Here is an 18,886-nt window from a genome sequence, read left to right on the forward strand (position 1 = left end):
TAAAATTTTGGCAGGAACTCTGTAAAAGATCTCTTTTTTTCTTTCTTTTTCTCATAACTCACCTAAAAATGCATTTGTCATGGGAGGAAGATTTTGATATACTCAAAGTGTGCAGAACAGTTCTGTGGCCTTCCATATTTGAATGATTCTGGATAAGGAGCACAAATGCTTAAACTGCACTGCAATGATGCAAAATAGCTTGGTTTTGTTGTTGTTTGGTTTTCTTTGTTTGCTTTAACTGACACCCTCCATATATATATGGAGGCAATGTAGTTGGCCACTAACAGCATTCCTTTGCCAATTTTTCAAACTGTAGTTTTGGAAATATTCTTCTAAAAAGATATTTGTTCTTTTGATACAAATTTAAGATCAAGGCTTGAGCTGTTCAATTAGTGTTTGTATTTTTTTTGCGGGGGGAGGGAGATATTTTTCCTAACCTACTGAAATTTCTTGCACTTCTAGTATTATTTTAATTAATAGCAGTGTTAGTTATATGACTTCTCTTTTTTTTTTTTTTTTTCAATACATAGTTATTAAAATCTTATGGCCCCATTCCATTATTCAGTAGATAATTTTCTTAGACAGAGGTAGATTTCAAAAGCATCTAAAGGAAAATAGTAAATTAGTAAAGTAACTTGTCCAGAAAAGCTTTCAAATGCTGCCTCTGGTCGTGTTGCAGAACATCATGGCTAGAACATGAGCTGATCTCAGAAACATGAGATCAAGAAATACGTGGGACCATATTCATATATGTAAAATAGTGTTGATTGGTGAAACATATTTCCTCCCTGTATTTGCACTAAAATCTCATTTTCAATAATGAAGTGGAATGAAAAAAGACCAGCCTGCCAAAGGGGAAGAAACCGTGGGACAGTCATCAGGATGACTGGATTTTTGGGACTTGGCAATCATATAAGCTGCTGCATCTACATGTACAAGGCTACTGCCTCTGAGGGAAGCATTTATCAAAAATATAGCAAATTTATCCCCTCTTTTTTAATATTTACCTCAAGAGGGTACAATATGTTCATAAAGATTAAAGAGAATGTCTCATTTTGCCTTTAGGTATCTTAGATTATTCATTGCAGAATGTTTTTAATGCTCATTTGGCTTTGAAAATTACATCACTATCTAGGCAATATAAAATAATGGTCTCTATTCACAGTCAACAATCCACAAAGAGAAGTTAATTTCTGCAAAATGATTGTCATTTAACTTAGCCAGATTGATCTTATACCTGTTTCTTGGATGAATAGTTCCAATACTGAAAAAGATGGCTTGTGATTTTATGCTGCATTATCTATTTTACATTCCTGGTAGTATTTAGAAATCATTTACAGAAATAAAAATTATAGTTATCAAAAACTTTTGTAATCCAAAAATAATAGACTACATATAATAGAGTAGGAATTCACATATGGCACTAGTTCATCTCCTATGAGAGATATTTAACACGAGAGCTCAGAGGAGGTTCAAGTATTTATGTTTATGCTGTTTATCATTTTCTTAGATGAGCTAGTAGAGTGAATTTGCAGAATGTGTTTGTTCTTTGCACAAACTTGAAGCTTTCATTTAGGAGTTTTCTTTTAAAGCTTGGAGAATAAAGCAGCAGGTAAACATGCAGAGATTTGGTCATTATTCCTTAGAAGTTATTTGTAAGGGTATTTTATTTTCTTCATCAAAAAAAAATGTGTAGGTTATTTAACAGTATATTTGTTCATGAGCTTTTTAATATATGATTTGAGAGCATCTGTGTCTAGACATAGTAGACATACACATTTTCACAGATTTTTTTTTTTCCTATTGATACACTCAGCTGCTGGATTCAGAATTTTAACTGCTGCCCAGCATCCTCTGTACTCGCTTTGACCTGTTCCATCACCATTCATGGCAATGTTGAAAGTCTCTCTAGGCTATAATTTGGCATGAAATGGAATTGTTCAACTTGCATTCTATTTTATTTTAAGATTTCAGTTTTTTTCATGTGTTTCACCAGAACAAAGCTAAACCTTCAATTAATGCAGTTATGTTACCTCCTAGGTCTGGTGGACAATTATCACACAATGGTTGACAAGATAAGAGTTGCTAAATTGCCAAACCACCATTTTGCATCTTACACAATCAATGCATTTGATCCTCTAAGCGGTACAAACTACTAAAGTAGACTCAGTGTTTGTACAGATTTCTTAATCTTTCATGTTGAAAGAGTTTCACATAGTAGAAGTAGTTAATTTTATGTAGATTTTTTTTTTTTTTTTTTTTTTTCATTTACATCAAGTTTTGTATATGCCACTGTATACTGAGCACTGGACTAAAGAAGAAAATTATCCTGGTTTTGGAGGCTAAACTTTTTTTCAGAGAATATAGGAAAAGCAAGGTCAAGTTCCTCTTCCAGTGAGATTTGTTTGTTCCCAACTGAATTTTATCAGAAAAAGAATAAAAACTGAAAGAAGGCACAATATAAAAATTCCACAAATGTAGACTAGATATGGCACGTCATCATTAAAAAGCCCAAGAAATTAGTTATTAAAATAAACTTGAAGCTTTTGTTTAAGGGTTTAGATCCCCCTCTTCTTCTGTTTCTTCTTCTATCTTGTGCTGCCACAGACATGCCACCATTACAGGATCCCTCACTGCAGGGGCTAGCGATCTCTCCTTGCTCTACCTGCAATCTCTCCTCACTAGGACCATTGCACCTCAGACACCAACATGGGGGATGCTGCAAAATGGCATTTATTGAAATTCAACAGTATCTTATGTACCCTCCGAAGTCCACTTGTCAGAATCTTATTGGTGGGTATCAGTCCAGGCTGCCCAACACCAGTCCTACCATTGACCCTTCATTGTTACATTGTTCCATGGTGGCCATCTCCAGGTGGTGTCCATCTTCTTGTTCCTTATCTTTGTCCTTCAGCTCCTTCTTCCTCTCTTAGTTTCTTCCTCAAGGCCAATGGACGCACTGTTCCAAGCACCTACCACAATGCTGAATAACTCCCATATGTGCTTATCATGAGACAGTCCAGCTGCCTGCACCGTGACAGCCCAAATCCCCAGTTAGTCGCCTAATAACAAACCCAACATTGTACACTTTTTCCATTTTTTTTAATAATGCAATTATTAATGTGATAAACTAGTTCTTTCACTTAAGTATTTTTAATTCATTATGCTAAATTCTCATCACTTCCTGTTTTATTCTTTGTGGGAATGTTGGTGTATGGTCTGGGAAAAAAGTTCTTCTATGTCCAATTTATTTTTTGCTCCAAGCAGTGAAACCACTATGTTGTCTTAGCACACGCACTGACAGTCTCATTTGTTGAATGATGACACTGAGCAAACAGTAATACTGTATATTTTAATTCAGTTTTCTGGTTCACATTTGGTTCATATTTTTGAGAACATTTCATTACTATTCAAATGTCCCTTTGCAAAAAATAATCTATCTGTAGAACTCAAATGTTTAAATTATCAAGTATCATACAATAGCCACGGTTTATATGAGTATAGGCCCAGATTACATCCTCTGCACCTTCACTTGTGCAAAAAGTTATTGCTAACAAATATTATCGAAAAAATGATTATTCTTACGCTGACCAGTAAACTTTGTGCCTGTTTGGTTCAATTTAGATACCTTTTATGAATGTTTGCCAACAGAGTGCAGTTGGTTTGTTTTCCAATAAAACACTGTTTAGATGTTTTGGGATTAGGGACCCATTTAGTACACTGAAAATATTATTTTGGCAATGGCACTGTAAAAGCTATACAGACTTGAGAGGGAAAAATAACTAAAGGAAAAAAGGCAATTTTATTTCCAGCATTCTGTAAAATGCTGGTTACTGAGCAATAATACTATAATCATACTATGATGGAGAAAAAGCAAAATAAAACGAGACCTCTCTTTTTTTTGTCCCATTCTCCAGTGAATGGTTTATATTAGGAAAGCCACTTTAAATGTGGATTAAAATTCTTAAACAGTCAAATACTATTGGAAGATAATGTCTTTTTTTTCCTGGCCATATCCTAGATCAGAATGTGGAGATAGATACTGACAGCATTCTCAAATATGGCATAGCATTAACAGCAAAACTGGGCTCAAATGATTATTATTTGCTGCTGAACATCTCTACAAGACAATAAGTACAGAATGCTTTGGAACAAAATTGATTGTAAAGTAATAGCTTTGTTGGTATGTATCTTCAGCCACCCTTTGTATTACCGCGTTGAACAGGTAATTAATGAAAGAAACTCGACTTCATGTTGTTGGGTAGTCCAGTAGAAACAGGACTAAATAAAAAATAAAAATTTCATCCCTGCATCTTATTTTCACATCTTATACTCATGATATTGCTTTCCAAATGAATTCACCACTGTGTCTTCTCAAATAACATGAGCAAACAGTCTGGAGTAAATTCTTTTCATCTTTATGTCATAGATGTAATTGTATTTTCTGAAGCACTGTGTGTTGTAGAATGGAATGTTATCTGTTTAGAGTTTTCCAGGAAATAAGGCATGTTTAGCCAAAGCAATATAGTTTCAGTTTGAGGGACTCCTATTCTGGATATATATTTAATAAATATACTAGCACAACAAATTAAAGAAACAATAGTAGCCATGGAAAACAAAATTTGTTTTGGAATAACTAGCAAAAAATAGGTTCAGATAGGATTTAATGCTAAAGAGATAGCAGAGTTATATCAGGTGTATGTGTTAGTAAAGGAGATGTTGCGGAGCCAAACATTCGTCATTAGGGATTTGAATGCCGCAGGGGCATGCTGATGGCTCCATTTGACAGCATCTGTTGTGTCTCAGGAAAACAAGAAAAAATGTTTTCTTATTTATGGTAGTCTCTACAGATTATCTGTCCAATGTGGTAATTCCCTCTATCATGTAAAATCAAAGCTGAAAGTATTGTAAGAGCATCTGAAATGTGGTTCTGAAATGAAACAGACTTTTTAAAAACTAGAATCTTCTGTAGGTAGAATGCTATGTTGTATCTTAAGTTAGATATTTTGACCAAAGTCTATGATTAACTTCAGCACTGAGCTTGCATTTTACATACTCAGACACAGGTAAAGTTCAGTAAATCCGTTATTCATAAAATGCAATTTAAGCTTATTACACAATATCTACATAAAATCAGATGAATTTTAAAACCATTTTATGGTTTTAAAACCATGACTGCTCAGACAGCACCCTTTTTCCCTCTCAACTGCACCAAAAACTTACAGGACATACAAGCTATCTTAGTTCAGACAAAGTAAACAGTAATATTGTATAATTTAATTCTGTTTTCTGGTTCACATTTGGTTCACAGTTGGTTTTCATTCTTCAGTTAGCTGCTTGGGTCTTTTTGATTCCTTCTTCCACAAGTTCGATAAATTTGAAAAGCCTTTTCTTTCAAGAGTGAAGAAACAGGATTCTGGAGATGACTTGACCAGAAGAGCTGAGCACAATCTCCGCACACCATAGTGATTCATATAGCGACATTATAACAGCTTGTAATAACCAGGTTGTCATTCTTTATAGGCCCAATTTTCTAGTTAGAAGTTTTTTAAAGCATTTCCTCATTGCACAGTTGTTTTATTGAAATGACCATAATAACTCTGAGATATTTCTCCTGAGTTATTAAAGTTAATTTAGAATTCAACAGTGTGACCAAGTAAATCAACCTGGTCTAATTAGAATTACTTACTACTTATACTGAACAGTATTTCTATGTCCCACAGAGCTACTGAGTTTTCATTGTGCCATGCATGATGTAAAAAATCTAAATAAAGCATGCGTGCATTATCCCAATGATTACATTTCATAGTGCCTCAGGACCACTTTTTGAAGTCCCTTAAGCAAATCTTAAACTGTTTTATCTCTTCCATGGAGGATATTCAAGACTTGCCTCCAGAAAGCAAAAATCTAGTTATAAATTCCTGTGAGGAAGGTTAGAGCCGTGTCTCTAACATTAAACTGAGACACAGAAGAGATGTTTTTCTTCACTAGTTTTATTTCAGATTTTCTGCACAATTCTGCCTAAGCCTTTCTTTAAGCCTTTCTTGAAGGCACTTGCTAGGTAGATGTTGTAGTACCTGTCTACCAGTTGCTGTGTTCAGGGAGAAGCAAGAGTGAGTTGATAGGTGAGGCAAGCCAGAAGACAGCAGGGAATGTACAGTGGCATCAATGGCACAGGCTGCCTGAAAGCATGTAGATCTTCCAAATTCAAATGCTCAAAACATAAAGGATACTGTAAAGAACAGTGTTAGACTGACAATTTGCACTTGGACTTGGCCATGCTTGAAAAAAAAAAAAAAAAGCAACTGAAGATGTATTTTTAGGAAGGAACCATTACTTCTAGTAATCATAGGTACAGGCTTGAGCTTTTTAAGTATCTTACCTACTACTCTAATTTTTCAAATTTTTTTAATGGAGCTAAAGTATTAAAAAAAAAACAAAAAAAAAAAAACAAAAACACATTGAGATGTTCTGTTCAGAATACTTCTGTGAAAGCATATGGGGAGATTTGCACGTGCCCAGTGAATTTTCTTTTCAAATAGATCTGTACAAATCTAAGCCCTCATCTGTATCTTCATACTGCAATTTGGAGTCATTACCACAATTCCATTTGAGTCTAATTCTAGGTGAGTAAACCTGGGCATTTACTGTTCATGTCCTTGAAGACCTGATTGGTCCTTTATTTTTCTACACCTCAGTATATCCACATCTTGCAGCTATGTTACATATTTCCTACAGTTTTTCTAGCCTTTCGTTGCTTTCAAGTCTGTCTCAACATCTGTGCCATATTCATCACGACAAATATTCATCCACTGTACTTTTAATCAGAGAAAGACACCTTCATTATCCTCATTATTTGTATTCATTACTAGATTTGTTACATAATCTTTATGATATTACCATGTCACATGGGCAAATTATTCAAGTAAATGCGTATTTTTATTGGTGTTACCTGTGTTCCTAATGAAGCATATTCCCCCTTTCTTGGCCATTTCTTTTAATGATCCAAAGGAGTATGGTGCATTTTGTTTCTAGAGGACAAGTTTTAGATATTCAATAGTTATGTGTCTGTGTTACAGATCAGATTTGAAGATGTTCTTCTGTTGTCTCACACTCCTTAGTACATAGCTAGAAAAGAATTACAACACTATAGAAAGGGCTATTATGCACCTCCTTTCTTGCCAAGCTGTAGCACATATATTTAACCAAGAAAGGTGACTGAAGTTAACAGTTAAAGGGAGGAAATTAGAATCTGGATCCAAGCAACACAGAGTTATAAAATATTGAAGATAATGCTGTAGAAAAAGAGGGCCATCTGCAAACATTCTTCCATATATACTTTTTTGCTGGATGTGGTTTTAAGAAGGTTCTACCTTTTAGGATTCAACAGACACTTGCATGGAATTAATTCACTGACATTCTATGCCAAAAGAATTTACAATTCTCTCAATTTCAATATGCTTATATTTGTATCTGAAAGTTCTTTATGATTTCATTTCGTATGATAAAAAAGGCTATTCAGTTAATAAAAAAATTTTAAAAAAATCCATTTCCAATCTGTTACAAAAAGCTGCGATTATAGACAAGTATTGATTCACATGATTTTATTTAGTTTCCTTCTGTGTGGCTTTTATACATCAAGTCTAAATCCATCCACAAGAAATCACATCTCATATTACCTTTCAATATCCTGTGTAAGTTAGTTCACATCTTTCTATATCTCTGAATGGATTGGGGTTTGGTTGTCATTTCCCTAGAGGTTAGGCAGTGGTCATCCTTCCTTTGCTTCAATTTGCTGTTTCTGGGAAGCAGTCATTCTACCTCTGCTTTTCATCTCCCCAAGCAATGTAATATTGTGGGAATACTTTTGTCAGTTCCCTTCTAATCACTTTTCATATCTACTGTCCCTACCCTCTGACTGATCTCTTGTCCTCTGTAATGTCATCTCTGCCTACATTTGTAAGAGACCTCAGTGGATATCTAATCAGTAAACATGATAAATAAACATTTATATGATCTCCCTCCTTCTACTTCTCTTCCATCTCTCAAGCTTCATTACCCTTCCCTTCTTCTGAGCCCTCTTACTTTATCTTCAATCTCATTCTCTTTTTCCTTGTTATCAGCTAGAATCACCAGCAGTTACATTTTTTTCTTGTAACAGTGATTGAAAAATGCTTGGTTTCTACACCTTCCCTGCATACTCAATCTAAAATAATGCTTCAAATGGTATAGCCCCCTTACCACGTTTCTAATCTTTATGTCTGTAACATTAGAAGTCATCAACTTCCATGTGATATCTTCTACATTAATCTCCATCTCCTGTCTGGCTTTATGCTGACTCCTTTACATTGCAAAGTGCCCTCTGACAAGCAGGAGTTGCTAAGGGAGACCTTAGTCTTAGTTACATGAATATAGAGTAATACTAAGGGCAATGAAAAATAATAAAACTTCTGGATACACGGACTACCTTGGATTTGACTATGGGTCTCTTTGGCCGTTCATGTCTTCATCTTCCTCAGAATTACTCATAGAACACAAAATTGCCTTCTAGTTAATGAAATACAGCTTTCTACCTTAAAACTTTACTCCAAATAACCAAATATTTCAGGAAGCATTCATTTTACCATAAGAATACAATTTCTTCTGACTACTCAAAGAAAAACTTTAAATTTTCGTGAGTCTTGTGACTCAAATTTGCAAATTTCAATGTGCTTCTGTTCTCTGTAGCATGTTGGCCAGCTACAAATAGCCACATCTTAGTGCAAGCATTGACATTAAGTGAAGAGTAACAGTGATTATACATTTAAAATGCCTTTTTTTTCTTGTGGAGACATGAGGAAGTTGCATTTCAATTATGGCCAAATTCTATGATAATATAATTTTCATATGCTATCACTTCTATCACTTTCTATGGAACTGAACTTCTATTTTATATATATCCTAAATATATATCTTACATGTAGAGAGTCATCTGTGTCATCTGTGCTTTTTTTTTTTTTCTTTTTTTTTTTTTTTTTTTTTTTTTAAGAAACCTTTTGCTGTTCCAAACTTGGAACAACAGACATTTGGGAAAAAAATTATAATCTTTTGTTTTACCTCTTTCAGCTTTTCCAAATTTGATTTTTCATCATAACAAATTTGCAATCAGAAACCACTCAAGGGATTTCATCTGCATGTGTATCCAGCATGAACTGACTTGAATGAGTTTGCTTATTTTATAAACAGACAAACAAATATTTTACATTTTAGATCAACAGAAAAGTTATGAAATGTATAAAAATTATTCTAATTGAGCCTTTATAGAGAGGTTTGCAGAAATACTCAGTATTCTGAATTTTAACACACAAAAAAATCTTTTCATGCTCTCTGTCGCAGGCCTTTGTGACAATGACAGTTCTATTCATTACTATTTTACCCAGAAATAAATTTAGCACTATTTCTCCCAGAAGGGCAGTGTATCTTGTGCCTGAAAAATGAGAACCTGTTGTGTGATGACCTCGAATTTTATAAATGCTGAATTGCAGAGGAGTTGGACTAGATGACCTTTAGGGGTCCCTTTCAACTCCATTGATTGTATGATTCTGTGACACTTAGAATTAATTCTTATCTGAATCAAAAATTATCATGAAATCATCAAAGATGTATGTGTACTTATGTGTAATTGAACCAATGTCTTATCATTTATACCAAGTTGCTTCAAATGAGTATTCATGGAATTCTAAAAAGACTGGCTATTTTGCCTGCATTATAACTTACAGTAGGTGTATTCAGTACTAAGGTGATATTGCTTCTTGAAAACAGTTTATATTCTATTTCCTAAATTCTTGAGTTGATGAATACAGACATATGTGTTATTAAATTCCTATTTTCTACAATCTTTTCTTACCTTGAGAAATCATATGAGAATTGTAGTTGAAGGTATATAAGGGCCAAAATAAGAGAGACTATTCAGAAAGTGAAATAATGTAATAACTTTCTGTCCTTAAATATAATTATTTACATGAAAACTTTCTGTTTCTAAATCTTCTCCCATCAAAAGCCCTGTGGGTGGCTTTTTTATTATTATTATTATTTTTTGTTATTTCAAGCTAAAGTTAATTCAAAAGTAAAGAATTTCTCCAAACTAGTGGAAGCTCTTGACTGTGTTTGTTTTGAAAGCATAGGAAATGCCAGTATAAATAAACTTACAAGAATTTTCAGTATTGTATTGCAATACCAGATTTAATACAAGTTACATCAATAACTGAAATATGCTTTTGGATGAGAGAATAATGTATGCTGTAGATAATGTACGTGGGATATTTTGATATTTAAATTCCTTTTACTCAGATTAAAATGTAAATTTTCTTCATCTTCTGCTTAGTTCATTTTCTTTTTTATTTCCTTTTTTCTTCTCGTTTTAATTTTTTTTCCACTTTAATACTTAATTCTGCTGATATTCTAATTACTTCCACAAGTATACAAATTCCATGTTGTATAATCAAGCTAAAATTTCAGTGCCTATAAATGTCCTGATCAGTTACCATTCTGTCTTGCACATTCAGGACATGATTTTTTGTTAAGGTATTCTTAGAAAATATGTGTTACTTTTGTTTTCCTAAAAATGGGAAGTAATGTGCTTGTTTGCTTATTGCAGAACTGAATCATTCAAAGTCCAGTACTTTAAACAGATTTTTCTAATACAACATAAAATGAGTACAATGAAGTGTAAAATGAATGACATGTCATTCTGTCTTAATGTCTATGTATGACTTTTTTAGAACAAACTGACATTTTAGCTGCTGACATGTAAATGACTTGGCACCTGAATTACATGCATTCACCTCTAGAAGGCTTGCTAATTTTCATGTTCTTAACAAAGTAAATAATTATTTTCATACTGCAGATAAAAAGTAAGTTAGAGAATCGCGGACTGGTTAAGGTGGGAAGAACTTATGGGTCCATCTGGCCCAATGCCTTCTCAAGCAGGAACACTCAGAACAGGGGGAGAAGGACTGTGGCCAGTTTCTTTCTCCAAGAAAGAAACTTCACAGCCTCTCTTTGCAACCTGTGCCAGTCTTCTGTCAGCCACACTGTAAAGAAGTCCTTCATGCTGTTTATATTGAGTTTGAGAACAGCAAAGTCACTTTACACAATGTAAATACAGATTCATAGGTCATGCTTCAAGACCTCTTTCAGATGAAATTTAGATTTTTTCATGTATTCTCCTGGGCATGTTAACATGGGCTGAATTAGTTGCCTCTGCTTAACAGTCCACTCAATTATCTTTCGAAGTTTAGTGTCATATTTAAAATTATTAGGCACATACTCTTAGAATCATTCAGCAAAGTGGCTAAAAAATGACCTGATAATCTTATGTGGATCTCTCAAGGCTTTGCAGGAGAGCAAGCATTTTGGTAAATCATTTTCAGTTATTGTTTTGTGTGCTAAATACAGTCTCTACACAAAACTATACCAAAAAAAAAAAAAAAAAGCCAAAATCAAGATATTATGATGGTATCCTCTGTGAAAATAAAGACACTTTTATTTAGCTGGTTTCTGACTGTGAGCAAAAGAAAAACTTATCTCAAATATGAAAAGAGTTATATATACATATTTATTCCATATGAGCCATAAGTCAAATGCTTAGGTTGTGTGTATCGCTTAATTATTAACAAATATTTTTGAATGTTTGGTTCTGATTACTTAGGCAACAAAATGAATGTGCCTCTTTAAAATAAGTAGACAGAGTCCAGAGAGATACTGTCTTGAACTCTTACCATTTATCCAGCTCTAAAGTAGTTTTCTGTTGAATAACATTGATTTCCTATTTCAGTAAAAAGAACTGACATCGGAAACGCGGATGAAATATTGAGGCTTTACTAGCTCATTAAATAGCCAGATAGGTAAATACACAGACAAAGAGTGTGCAAATATTATACATATGTTGTCCCATACAGGCTTTATTTAATTTTGAAAGCTCAAAAACTGTGAGTTTAATTTTATGTATGTGGAAAATAAAATAAATGTCTGACTATATTTAGGAACTATGGAAAAAATCAATTTTTACAATGTTAATATATTCTGTATATCCATTGGTTGTGTGTGAAAACATGCAATCCATTTTATGCCCCAGTAATTTGGAAACACCTGATCTCTTCTCCCTTCACACAACACCTGAAATTTCAGAAGACTAAGCATCCCTTGAGAGCAGGGAATGTATTTGCCAATTTCAGCCCAGCAGACATTGTACCTAGTGTTGTAAAGCTCGGATGATAGTTTTATGACGGAAAGCCTGAAATAACTTTAAGTACCACCTCACTGATGGTATTCTATAATGCATAACCAGTTTAATTTGAAACTAAGATTCAGTTACAAAGAAATACATTTGCAGAGTTAATATCGTTAACATCTTAATTTTGCTCTTTTCTTGGATATGAATTACAGTTTCCTTTCAAATAAAATCCACTGATGAAACACCTAATGGTTTTCTACTTTAATTTTGCTCTTCTGCTTGCTTTTACAGTTGTCCCTATTGTCTTTAAAGTTAATCCCCTTGGGTAGTCCTGGGAGAAAAATCATTACACGGATCAAAGTACAGTTCTGATGTACAAACTCTTCCAACTGTATTGGCCTCATCATAAATTGATTAGGATGAGCTTGCACAGGAAATTATTATCCACATGGCTTACATTAAGAAAAAGGCTAGGACTACAAAGGTGTTGTTTGTCATCTCTCAGTGTGCACAAAGTCATTCAGCCCTGTCAGTTCCTTAAAAGTAGTTGGAGTCTTGCTAGACACTGGCAGTGTTGCCATGGAATCTACACTTAGATTTCATAGCAAAGCTAAAAGTGATTTCCAGATAATAGTTGAATTAGAAAGCAAGGAAAATGAGAATGAGTAAATAAAATTCCAAATTGCCCATTATATGATTTAATGCCTTTCTTCTGTCTTTCTATCTCTGTTACAAATATGATAGTACTGTTGTTTGTAAGGTTTGGATTTTTTGACGAAAAAAATATAATTAAGAATTCAGAATGGGAGTAGTTCTTTTGAAAAAAAGAAATCAAGTGCTTTACTGCAATATTCTCATTTATGTGGAAACAATGAGGTCTTTTAGTATGTGGTTCTCCTTAATGGGTCTATTTTGAAATTGTGCCTGTATAGGGAATAAAGGCTCTGTTGTTGCTTCATTATCCTGCATCTAGCAGATTTGTTTCCCAAAGCAATTTGCAGCATCATCCTCCTTTTACTGTCACATTTAATCATTTTAGAATTTACTCTGCAGTTAGAACTGTGTCCTAACATGAATTCCAGAGTAGGAGCAAGTTCATTTAATACTCCCTGTTAAGAGGAGAATCTAGCTGACAAGTAATAGTATCAATGCAACATAATTATGTCAAAGAGACCTGGGAGCAGCCTTTCAATACCTAAAGGGGGTAGAAGAAAGAAGGGGATAGACTCTAGCAGGGTCTGTTTTGACAGGGCAAGGGAAAATGGTTTCAAAGAAAAGAGTTTGCATATATGGAAAATGTTTTCTACAGTGAGGGTAGTGGCACGTTACCCAGAGAGGTGGTAGATACCCCATGCCTGGAGGCATTCAAGGTCTGACTGGAGAGGGCTCTAAGCAACCTGATCTAGGTATAGGTGTCCCTGTTTGTTGCAGGGGAGTTGCACTAGATACCTTTAAGGGTCCCATACAAATCACATGATTCTATGAGTCTATGATAATTAATCTCTAATAGAACTGCATAATATTCAGAAAATGACACTTTCAATGATGGTTAATGTCCTACAAATTCCTACTTTACTTGAAATTTATTATTGAATATTTTTTATTGCTTTACTTTTATCCCTATTTGATGCTTTAAAGTATGAAAAAATTTTATTTGATTTTTCGATTTCTCCTTCTAGTGGCTAGCATTCAGAAGCTTCCTGCTGCATCTGTTCTAACTGACATCAATTTCCCCATGAAAGGAAGAAAAGGAATGGTTGATTGGGCACGAAACTCAGAAGATAGGGTTGTCATTCCAAAAAATATATTCACCCCTATGTCAACAGGTAAAGAAGCGTATCAGCATGTTAATTTTGTGTTGACTTCAACAAGGGAACTCAGGGTCTTTGTCTCATAGGACTCTTGTATAATATGGAAGTTGTCCTGTATAATATGGAAGAGAAACATCTTATTCCAGAGAGAAAGGATGGAATTCAATTTCTTAATCCGAACAGAAAGTGCTGAAGAAATCCAAGAGATTGGATCATACTTTTGGTAGTTCAGAGAGGCCTGAAGCACAGCACTTCTGAACCTTCTGATTCTGTTCCATCCCAGCACCATTCCAACAAATGACATAACTTTTACCAAATAATGGTTAGCAGACAAATTACCCCAGCTTCTAATGCAATTTACAAAAGCCATTGCAGTGCATACCTTTGACTTTAGAAAATTTACTTGCTACATATTAAATGTTAAAGACAACCTTTGAGGACACTTTATTATAAAAGTAGATGAACTAGCATGGATGTCAGTACACAGTGATAGATCTTTGAAAATGTGATTTTCAGTGCTTAAATCTTTTGAAATATTTCTGACAGTGTAACATCTTTATGAAAGGATTCTAGGATATAATTCAAATTTATGGTAGTTTATTTAAAATACAATTTTTACTGGAAAGATAAATGATATTCAGGAGGTTTTTTTTATGCTCATCAAGGCTTGGGAAAGAGTATTTTAAAATCTTTTTTCCTTACCCTTTTTAGAACTAGATGAATCAACAGTATTTGTACTTGGAGCAGTGCTGTACAAAAATTTAGAACTCATTCTGCCAACTCTGAGGTAAGCAACTATGTAACCATAAATACAATATTAATTAGCATAACTATATTACATTTCTGGATGAACCCAAACAGCCATGACCATTTGTGCAAAGGTATTATGGGATTTTTTTTTCTATAATTATTTGAAATATATATGTAAATATTATGTTTCCTTCATGGTTATTTGTATTGTTTTTATGTATTATAGAGACAGCTTTTTTAACAAAGTGTATTCATTTCTGTTTTATTTAATCAACACTAAGCTTAAAAAGGAAACATTCCCTTCAATATGTGGCTCAGGCCAGATGTACTTGTACTTCACACTACTGTTAATCTGGTCACTACTTGTGTGCTTCATTGGTCTACTAATGTCTTTTTAACAGTAAAATTTTTATTTTGCCACACTACAGCGTTAATGAAGTCACAATAGAAAGGATAATAATTAGAAAACCATTGAATCACCTTTTCCTATTCTATTTCACCAAAACTTCAGGAGTCGAAACAAAGGCTGGAAAACCAAAAATGTTGTCTTCGAATGTAATTTGACAAAAAAAGTACTAAGATAAAATAAACAAACAAACACAACTTTCCAGTAAGGTGCTGTACACTGAATGGCTGCAATGTTAGGGATAGAAATCTCCCTGCAGCAGAGTACAGTGTAAAGAGTGGTGTCCTGGCGGGATACCTGGCAGCCTGGGAGAGCTGGCAAGAGCTATTTATGCCTAGGGCACAGTGACAGCTCATCCATTTCTGAAATATCAGTAAGCACTTTGCATTTGCTGTGCCAGTCCCTGAAATTAGCCCCATATTAGAAAAACAAAACCAAATGGCTATCACACTTAGCCCTTTTTGGCAGAATTTGGAGAAATTCTGCCAGTCCTAAAAAAAGCAGTGAGATGGCCATGTACCCAAGTACCTTTCAAACCTTTGCAGTTTAAACTCCAAACCACAATCATGCTTTTTCAGAATACAAAGGCCAATGATTTTGATTTAAAGAAAATGAGTGTGAACTTTCAGATACTATGTATTTGCTTATATGAAGAGCCATTCCTTGCATTTATTTCATCCATAAGAAAACTGAGATTTTGAGCCTTACTGTGTTTTCATTAGAATCAGAAGCACCCCAAGTAGAAGAAACAGGGACATTACAAATTACAGCAACTTAAGTACTCCGGGCCATGTAAAAGTTCACTGTGGCTGCCAATTTGCTTTTATCTGTTCTACTTTCATCTGGTTGCTGATTTCTACAGCAAAATTGACTGTTTCCCTGTACAATTCAGTTCATAGAGAGGTTTTGTGAGCTTCTAAAGCAAAATGATCTAATAATCTAAGTGTATATATTCATAAATGAAGTCTTTAGAAATTCAAATATGAAGATATCCCACTTTGCCTCTGAATATGTTCAGTATTATTTGAATCCAATTCTCAGTTGCCCAAGAAAAGGAAATGAGCGCTATTACTTTATCTTATATGCATGAAAAAGAAATAAAAGTCATGATTAATCTATAATGTAAAAAAAAAAAAAAAAAATCAACACCCTGGGTACCCAAAATATCATCTTTTTTAGGAGTACAGCACCTCAGTACTTCCCTCTACTTCTTTAACATTAATAATGAAATTACAGTAAAACTTTTGCAGTTTATATCTCTTACCTATCAGGAAGAGTATCGTAGTGGATTACTCCGCCCACAGTGATCATATTCATAGTCCATATTCATATTCATATGACATATATTCATATTCACAGTCCATATTCAAAATTTGATCTTATGACCTTAAAATAGTGCACAATGTCCTCATGGACTGCACAATTTTGATCCACTTTGATGCATTCAAACCATTTTAGTATTCATTCAAACGTAACTGAATTGGAAAAAAAAAGGCAACCATTTTTAGTGCTGAATTTGCACTGTTAGACTTTTCAGAAAAAAAAAAGAATTAAAATGCAGGTTTTTTAGGAATCTTTATGAGAGGGTGCTTTATCATTTTACACTTATTCAAGAACATGTATGAAATGGAGGTTGCCATAGAATCCACATCCAAACATCTACGTTTGGAAAAGTATTATTATTTTTTGCTTATGTTTTGAAATGAAAGATATTATCCAACATTTATTATTACTTATACTATTATTTAATGTCAATAAATGTAATATTGTAACTATATTAATGCTGAATATAGTGAAATACTTCAGTAGCACTATGCATAGAGCAAACAAATTTGAAGGGAATTAACATCATCTGTTTGTTTGATGTTGTTATTTTTTTGTATGATGCCCAGAAATATGATAGCTGTGCACAATGTGTAAATTAAAACAACAACAACAACAAAAAGCCATTTTGGACATGAGATACTGCTCTAAGTAAAATGACAATTAATTTGCTAATGCTGGAAATGAAGATAGACAAAAAATGAACCAAGATAAATTAAGTAAGATGGGCCTGTGTTTGAGTTCAAGGGCCTTAATACAGTCTTAATACACCTTATACCGTAGGAACATGATAAAAAAGGTGACTTCTACTGGCAGTAAAACATCCAGAAAGCAATAGTGGTTCAGAGGGATTTCAGTCCCTTTTAAGAGGAGTTAGGCTGGAAATAAAGTAAATGTTTGATGGAATTAAATTTACTTTCCATAGTTTTCAAAATATTAGAGGTGGCCCATTCCCATGTATTGATTAATACCAGGACTTTGAAGAGTGAAAATGAATGCATTTTTTGAATGAATTTGTCTACTTAATAAGTAAATAAAATAAAATAAGAATATTGGAATATCACTATATATCTTTAGAAGAAATCTTTTGAAGCACCTAACCACAGAGTTCCTGACTAATACATAAGGGGTGTTCTGTGAATAAAATGAAGATTATATTTATCTGAGATGTGCTATACAATATATTTCACAAGCTCCAAAATCAATTGTTTTAGCATATGGACTTGATTTTTCTTGTTTTGACTGGCATAGAATCTCTTAACAATAAGCCTTATATACACAGTATGTGATGAGAACTTGACAATTATATTAATTTAAAACTTTTTGAGAAAAGTCATTAATTCAAGTGGTATATGTTGATTATTAAAAGAATTTTGCTAGTACTATTTAACACAGAAGGCTAGGAAAGAGAAAGAAAAATACTTTGTTCTTCCTAACAAAAACATAATTATTTTATTTCCACACACAAATAACAAACTACATCTTTTTCTACTTCCTAGTATACTTTGCTGTGTTGCTCTCTTATTGTAATGTAATGCAGATATTTTCTTGATATTGAAATATTGAATATTTGGAGTATCACACACAGAATCACAGAATCACAGAATCACCCGGGTTGGAAGGGACCTCAAGGATCATGTAGTTCCAACCCCCCTGCCTAGCAGGGCCACCAAACACACACATTCAGATCAGGTTGCCCAGGACCCCGTCCAACCTGGCCTTAAACACATCCAAGGACGGGGCATCCACAACCTCCCTGGGCAGCCCGTTCCAGGGCCTAACCACTCTCCTTGTATAGAACTTCCCCCTAACATCCAACCTAAATCTTCCCTCCTTCAACTTGGATCCATTTCCCCTAGTCCTGCTGTTGTCAGCCCTTTTGAAGAGTTTACTCCCCTCCTGGGTGTAGGTTCCCTTCAGGTATTGATAGGCTGCAATGAGGTCACCCCGCAGCCTTCTCTTCTCCAGGCTGAACAAGCCCAACTCCCTCAGCCTGTCCTCATAGGGGAGGTGCTCCAGCCCCCTGATCATCTTAGTCGCCCTCCTCTGGACCCTTTCCAAAATCTCAATGTCTTTCTTGTACTGAGGGCTCCACACCTGGACACAGTACTCCAGATGGGGCCTCACAAGAGCCGAGTAGAGAGGGACGATCACCTCCCTGTCCCTGCTGACCACCCCTCTCCTGATGGAGCCCAGGATCCCATTTGCCTTTCGAGCTGCCAGAGCGCACTGCTGGCTCATGTTCAGTCTCTCGTCCATCAGGACCCCCAGGTCCTTCTCTGCCGAGCTGCTCTCAAGGACCACTCCTCCCAGCCTGTACGGGTGCCTGGGGTTCTTCCGGCCCAAATGCAAAACCTTGCACTTTGCCGTGTTGAACCTCAT

General features: G+C 34.6%; 1 protein-coding gene across 1 annotated transcript in view; it reads left to right on the forward strand.

Moving 5' to 3' along the window:
- ADGRB3 (adhesion G protein-coupled receptor B3) overlaps window positions 1-18,886 on the forward strand; it is a 448,004-nt gene that overhangs the window by 239,876 nt on the left and 189,242 nt on the right. Inside the window, exons 12-13 of the mRNA XM_042817191.1 lie at window positions 13,894-14,040; window positions 14,737-14,812. Coding sequence (XP_042673125.1) covers window positions 13,894-14,040; window positions 14,737-14,812 — 223 coding nt within the window. The remainder of the gene's footprint in view (window positions 1-13,893; window positions 14,041-14,736; window positions 14,813-18,886) is intronic.

Source organism: Centrocercus urophasianus, unplaced genomic scaffold (genome assembly GCF_019232065.1).
Source record: "Centrocercus urophasianus isolate 14NV4802_14NV808 unplaced genomic scaffold, USGS_Curo_1.0 seq_10, whole genome shotgun sequence".
In the NCBI taxonomy this organism is placed as follows: Eukaryota; Metazoa; Chordata; class Aves; order Galliformes; family Phasianidae; genus Centrocercus; species Centrocercus urophasianus.